At 33.6% G+C, this 7,482-nt stretch overlaps 1 protein-coding gene across 1 annotated transcript; it reads right to left on the bottom strand.

Moving 5' to 3' along the window:
- Positions 1 to 905: 905 nt before the first annotated feature.
- On the bottom strand, positions 906 to 4,329 carry LOC129316733 (cell division control protein 2 homolog). The gene is made up of 6 exons (XM_054961121.1): positions 4,252 to 4,329; positions 3,741 to 3,874; positions 3,532 to 3,628; positions 3,376 to 3,429; positions 3,109 to 3,197; positions 906 to 1,173 (listed from the first exon to the last, which is right to left on the bottom strand). The coding sequence occupies exons 1-6, from the start codon at positions 4,327 to 4,329 to the stop codon at positions 906 to 908; spliced, it is 720 nt and encodes a 239-aa protein (XP_054817096.1).
- Positions 4,330 to 7,482: the final 3,153 nt, after the last annotated feature.

Genomic DNA, 7,482 nt, shown 5'->3' with positions numbered 1-7,482 from the left:
GGACAGATAAAGTCGAAGAACATGCAATCTATCAACACGCGCAGCTGGAGTTGACGAACGCTGAACGGACGATATCGTGCCAGACTGCCAGTGGAGACTGATGGCGAACGGTCGAAGAGAGTGACTATGAGAAATACTCGAACAGGGAGAGGGGAGAGAGGAGAATGACGGCAACCATAAAGATTGTGTGAGGGCCGAGGGGAGAACGACGGCAGGCAAAGGTGTGGCAGTGTGAGGGGAGAACGACACGACGAGAGACGAGATTAGAGAATGAAGGTTGAAGATTGATCTGTGTGGCAGTGTTGGTCTGTGCTTCTGCCTTGTGGGACGCTGATCCAGTGATGCTATTGCTGATTGCTGAGCCTGAGACGCCGCCGGGACTCTAGAGTTTGGACTCTGGAGTGGAGAGTGGAGAGACGGCTAGGGTTAGAGATTAGAGAATAAGAGGTAGGAGGGACGCTATCGCTGACTCTGAATCTGCACTGCAATGCTGATTGTTGAGTTGTTGATGCTTTGCTTGGTCAATTGGTCCGGCTGAAAATTGAAATGCTGGAGTTGGGCTGTGGACGCTGGGCACTGGGCAGATGGACTCAAGCAGACAGCAGATCCACAATTTGGATTCAAAAAAAAATATATGAGCACACTTCGGGCTGGGCCAAACGGGCAGATCAGCATACCTTGCCCGTTGCCTAGCCCTGCCCGAATATCAGCCCAGCCCAAAAATGCCCAAATCATGTTGGGCTATTTTTTTTGGGCCGGGCAGGGCAAAATTTTATCAGGTTTGGGCGGGCGTGTCGAGCAACCGGGCTCCATGAACACCCCTTACCTGACATTTATATTTTTCTTAGATAATTTATGTTGTTTAAATTATTCATTATATTGTCTTGTAGATTTAGACACGCTCTCTACATCTCAAACCGAACGAGAGCCTTCTCCGATAGGGTCCAATATCGGTTTCCATGGATAAAATCTATGACCATAAGGGCTGCTTCTTCATCCTCTTCTTTTTGCCACAAGCCAACGCGGAGCATACGGAGCGTCAGATATTTGAAATATGCGTATACGAAATAGCAAACCAGGAACTGGTAAGAACTTTGCAGTAAAAACCCTGAAATATGAGTAAATGAAATAGAAAACCAGGAACTGGTGATTAAGAACTTTGCAGTAAAAGCCCTGAAATATGTGTAAATGAAATAGAAAACCAGGAACTGGTGATTAAGAACTTTGCAGTATTCAAAGCAATCCTTAAAAACCCGATTTCACAGAGTCTCGAAGGCACTACTGCACAGACACTTTTTGTTCAGCGTAGTATGACCATGGATGAAGAACAGTGTTGCGGAGCAGAGAGAAAGCCAATTGAAATTATTTAAACAATACAAATTTTATAAGAAAAAATAAATGCCAAGTAAGTGCCAACTTAGATTAAAATTTTGTATAGTGTCTGAGTCCACCACATTGATTATCTAAAAGAATATAATGGGCTTTCCGTTATGCAATATATTTTAGCCTTCTCTATCTCCTAAAGTGAAAAAAATATATATATTAATCCACATGTCAATTAAAATTTCAAACATTCAAGTGACGTGTCATGTAGTGTTTTGAATTTATAGATATATTTAAATCAATATATACGTTTTCTAATTATAAATAAAAATTTTAGTTATCCTTTTTTATTCTACATCAACTATAGCATATCCTAAAAATATACATAACTATTCGATGCGAAATTTTTTGGGTCAAGATTGGATGTGAATTTAATTGACGCAGTAGGGGCAGCTAAATAAATTTATTTTTATTGGTTATTAAATTTCAATTTTTCATGAGATTTAACCAGACTTTAATCAACCTCTATATAATTTTTTGAATATGTTTCAACTCTATTTCAACTGTAAAATAAAAAAAATAAAAACTACGGAAATTATTAAGTTCGTTATTTTCCACATCAATTAGAAGATGCATTTTTTACCCTTAAAACCTAAAGTTCAGCTTCTAAATAACCATAAACAATTCAAAGTTTAATGAAAGAAAAGAAAAGGAAAGAAAACAAATACCATAAGCAATTAGAATAAGAATGAATATATAGTACTAAATTTTGAACCATATATGTCAAAATGTATTTGTTCTTGCACAGTAGTAGAAAAAGACGACACTTGAAGTGTGTGTTTGGTTTTCAGTTTATTAAAAATTTATTTGGTAAAGATTCATTTGGCAAAAATCAATTTAGTGAAAAGTCAATTGTTATAATAAAATTTATATTTGAATATATTTTTTTAAAATTCAATTTGATACAGTAACAGTTATTTGAATTGTGATAGTGAAATGTATTTTTGAATGTACAATTATTAAAAAGAACATTAATTTATGATGATTTATAATTTTTATTATATAAATATAATATATTTAAAATATTTAAAAAATGTGATAAAGATTTTAAATAACATAAAATTTGATTTATAATGCTAAAAACTTAACCTCTAATTATTTGTAATTTTTTAATTTGTAACTTTAAAAGATGTGATAAAGATTTATAATTTTTATTATACATTAATTTAAAAATTAACATAATTAATTATTCAATTAATAATGTTAAAAACTTGATACCTAATTATTATTATTGAAATGATAATTATATTTTTAATGAATTAACTATTTTTTAAATAAAAGAATAAGAGATTAAACTTGAAATAATATGATAACATAATATTATAATTTTAAATTTATTTTTTAAAAAGCTCCATTATTTGAAGTTGACCAAAAGCACATTCAGCAACATTTAAAAAGAATTTTCTAAATAGACTTTTTAAAAAAAATTAAAAATTAAACAACATTTGACTTTTGAAAAGTAAAAAAAATACTTTCTGAATGTTAAAAGTTACAAAACGAAACAGGCCCTAAGTATTCCTTCTTCACATCAAGATTAATATGCGGATCTTTTAGGTGGCTGCTGGCTATGACTTCCCATCGCTTCTGCTGTATTTAAAATCCTGCTCGGTGGGCTCCTTTGGATAACAGTATTTGTGGAGCGTCCACAAATAATAAACATGAATTAGCTCAAGCTAATAATAGTAATAGTAACTTTAATAGAAATAAAAAGGATTATTAACATACCTTCCTCTCTGATTGAAATCTTTGAAGTAATCATGTTGAAGAGCATTAGCAGCTGAAATTCTTTTGCGCGGATCCAGGCAAAGCATTTTCTGTCATGCACAATAAAAGCACAGAAGATTACAAGATGTATAATAGTTTTCTTGCCCGCCTCAAGCACTTTCCTTCCACGTCACACTTCCTCGTTCTTATTAAATGCGAATAATTAATTTAGATATAAGAAGGAATTGAACTAATATTAATATGAACGAAGGGGAAAAATGAACTTACGGAAAGAAGATCAATGCCTTCTCGTTCAAAACCAAAGAACTTCATTGCCAGGTTCTACAAGACGAGAGATGCAAGGTTAAATAAAACCTAGTAGCTTTCGAGGGATCCGCAACACGACATCTAGTGAGCAAGCAAATCATACTTTGATAATCATACCATTATTCGTTCAAATTTGGGAAAGCATAAGAGTGTTCTGCGACTGCATATCTCAGTCACTCTAGGCCAGGATTCCTCAGTTCGGGTACCTAACAGGCTTCATACATTGAAATTCCATTGTTATTTTGATTAGCATTATTGAAGCAGATATATTTGGCTCATAAACAATAATAATACATGTGTTTTTCTAGTATATATAATGAAGTTACCGAAAAATTGACTTCAATTGGTCCATTTGAGTTTTTCCCTGGAATACAGGTTTCCCAGTTATCATCTCTCCAAATATACAACCAACAGACCACATATCAGCTGCCTTTGAATATCGACGTGATCTAAAGGAGCACTATACTGAGAAGTTTTTATCTGTCAAGTCAAGAGGACATTATACTGATTAAAGAGAGTATAATGATAGAGATACAGGATACTATACATAAGGTACCGTAAAATGTTCAAACCATTATTTTAGGCATCATGTCATGCTTATATGCCCCAGACGTGAATCATGTATAATTCCATTTTGAAGTATTGTCTCCTGATTTTAGTTGCTAGCTTTTTCTTTCAAACCGATTGCAGAGACCATGGCAGTTTTATAAATTAAAGATAACTGTAAGCTCCAATGAAAAACCGCGCCCTTAATAAGCAAAAATACAAAGAACGTCGTGTCAGTCTCGACTTTTCTTAAAGTGTTCACTAGAAAATTAAGGAGCTATATTATCATACAGGATAAGTTGTCCAAGGATCTCCAAATGAACCGGCGAAACCGATGTCGGCTAGCTTGATCTCCATATTGAACGTCATTTGCAGGTATTTTGGTTTTATATCTCCGATCACAATCTCACTGTTACATCCTAAAAATAGAGGGTGATCGGTACGGGATATGAACTGTGCCACACATTCCCGTAAGTCTCAAAACGTAAATTAATTTCATTTCTAAAATATAATCAGATCTATCTTGATACTAATAATTATAACAAAGCTTTAACATTTTGTAGAAATTTTAACAAAACCTTTCCTGTAAGTACAAGCTCTCAAAAATTCTACAATACAAAATTTCCACAAAAATCTTATATCAATTGGGAACTCAACTCCTCCCAGCTGGCAAGCAACATACATGTGTGTGTGTGTATTAAATAGAAACCCTAGTTATAGTCATGGAGCACCTGGCCATATTTTTCAGAATGAATTATACATAAATTATCATTACATCAAAAGGAGAGACTTCCATCAACTCTCCACTCAACATGCTTAAAAATTCTCAAGATCAGTATAAGGATCAGCTTCAGCTAAGGTATCTGAGACCAAAAATATTTTTCAATGAATAAAAGGAAAGTTTGAAATAATTATGTAAGTCAAATAGACAACAATTTTCATAAAAATTTAATAAAATTTAAAATAAAATGATTCTATAAAATTTAAAAAAATCTTAAACCATTGAATTATCATAACAAATATTTTTATCACTTGATTTTTAGAAAGCAAATAAATGAAATAAATGGTTGTAAATAATTTATTAGATAAAAACTAATGGAATATAAAATCACCAAATAATTAAATTCACAAATTTTTTAAGGACTTATTAGAACAATAAACAAACACGGACACACAGTCCACAAGGATAAATAATCGAACGTGACTTATTGCCACGAATACAAATGTGAGCACATAGTCTATGAGGGAGGGTAAGTAATCAAATGCAGCTGAAGCCACAAAACAAGTGTGGACACACAGTCCACGAGGGTCATGTTGATCAAACGCGGCTTGGAGCCATGAAACAAACGTGAGTGCTAAGCTCACAAATAACCATCCCTCCGTTCCACGTGCGTTGGCCATCACACGGGGCTAGCACCTCCTATGAACATCCTGCTAGCTAGATGTACCATGGTGTGCCAAGGGCTAACGGAACTGTCGTTAACAACCAGTATTTCGTATAAAGTCTCTTTTTTAAAATTATTTTCAAACATGCGAGAAAATCATCACTTTCAAGATACATTTCTCATTCTCAAAATCAAACTCACATGAATACTTTTAAGCATTAAAACTTGTCAGAATAAAATTCATATCCAATGCTCATGCTTGTATTTATCAAATAATCAAAAAAATTTCGAAGTCGAACTCGCAAGAATCATTCTCTGTATCAATCCAATATTTGATAAAATAAAAATCTCATAATTAAAGTCCAAACTTGATTTAATTGATCAAATAACATTTCAAATTTGGTAAAGCTAATTTCTCAAAATAAAGCAATTTTAATCAACAAATATCCAATAATCGCATTAATGCTATTAAAATGATTTCAAAAAAAAATGCAATATTTTAATAAAGGAAATTTTAATTGAAAAAAATCAGTTGGGACGCTATCCACTTACCTGAATGTTTTCCAAGAATTCTAAAACTTGCTTCCTTTAAGTTTTGATCTCTATTCTAATAAAGCTCTTAATGTCCTGACAAATGAGTCAAAATTCTAAAATCATTCATCAAATAATCTTACAAGCACTTAATGGGTATCAACATTCAATCTATTTGATACTAACAACACTATAACCAATTACATTTCAAGTACACTTGAGTTAGTCAAATTATTTGACAACTCTCAATTTATCCCTGTACTCCCTTATGACCCTAGTCAATCATAATTCACTATAAATTATATCAATCATTCTTAAACTTTCTCTAAACTAAAAAAAGAAATAAACAAGCATCCTATATCATCATTTTTCCTTACTTTAATTAATAACTTAAACTAAAACTTACATTTACTCCTTTAATTAAGTTATAATATAAAAGACTAACAAACTATAATTCACCAAATTCTTCTCTTGTACCTTTTTACAATTACTTTTTACAATTACTTTGAAGGCATGCATTTATTATTGACAAAATTATGAAATAAATAATCAAGAAATTTCAACAACTTCTAATCTTCAATTTATTTTTATTTTATTATTAATTATCTTTCAAACTCAACATAATTGAAAGATTTCTAGCCCTTAACCAAAAGCAACACTTCAATCCTAGTTGAAGGTAAAACACCAAGAAGAAGGAACCGGACCACATCAAGCAGTTAGGGAAAGGAAGGGATTGTTTCATGGCTGTTGTTGCACTCGAAGAGGGAGAAGAGAGGATTAATGATTTGCCTTAGCCTGAGGTGTAGTGATGACAACTTAGAACCATCATGTATTCAATGCTAAAAAGGAAAAGAGAAAAACGAAATGCTCTGTTTTGCAGCTCGGATGATAAGGAAGAAGACCAGCTATCGTGGCCAAGAAAGCAAAGGATTTGAGCTTACATATACATACGCAAGACACTCAGTACTTGAGAAACAATAATAGGTGAAGCTAAACACGCACACGCACATACACACGGAAGCCAACCTGAACAGAAGCAATAATGGCAGCAAAGAAGGAACAAAGAAGAGCTTCAGGTTTCGACACGCACGAGAAGGAAGGAGACCAAAATCCAACCGGAAAACAACATCCTCGATCTACCATACACACACGCGCACACGAACTTTTTAACAGCTAAGGAAGAAGGAAAAAAACAGAATTGAGCATGCAAACACACACTTTCATCCCAATAAACAGAGCAGAAATGGGGAAGAGATTGTCAGCTACTTCACACGACGGAGATGAACAAATCATTGAGAGCACATAATGAACGAATAGCCGATGATAGGGAAAGAGAAGCAGCAGCTCGGCTTCACTGTGGCGAGAAAACAAGAGCGACGAGAACGACCGCAGATAAGCAACAGTAGCAACGTGAATTCACCGCTGACAGCGAGCAAAGAATGTGTGTAAGGTTCAGAGAGATGAACCGACTATATGAGGATCTAGAGAGGTGTATGATGGCGGTGAGAAAAAAAATCGAGATGCTTTGTTTTTTTTTTTTTTTTGGTGTAAAAAAACTGATTCAGACCAAAAGAAGCAATGAAAAAAATTACAAAAAGAGCACCAA

This window comes from Prosopis cineraria, unplaced genomic scaffold (genome assembly GCF_029017545.1).
Source record: "Prosopis cineraria cultivar Desert tree isolate PC_DT_omini unplaced genomic scaffold, ASM2901754v1 PC7, whole genome shotgun sequence".
In the NCBI taxonomy this organism is placed as follows: Eukaryota; Viridiplantae; Streptophyta; class Magnoliopsida; order Fabales; family Fabaceae; genus Prosopis; species Prosopis cineraria.
This window is presented reverse-complemented; position numbering and strand designations above follow the sequence as displayed.

What these genes read in the sequence shown, in the direction of transcription:
- LOC129316733 (XM_054961121.1), bottom strand. Translation starts at nt 4,329, where the DNA reads ATGACGTTCAATATGGAGATCAAGCTAGCCGACATCGGTTTCGCCGGT. An exon ending in CAATTGAAGTCAATTTTTCG is followed by an intron (nt 3,629 to 3,740) that starts GTAACTTCATTA and finishes CAATGTATGAAG; the next exon opens with CCTGTTAGGTACCCGAACTG. An exon ending in CCAAATTTGAACGAATAATG is followed by an intron (nt 3,430 to 3,531) that starts GTATGATTATCA and finishes CTCGTCTTGTAG; the next exon opens with AACCTGGCAATGAAGTTCTT.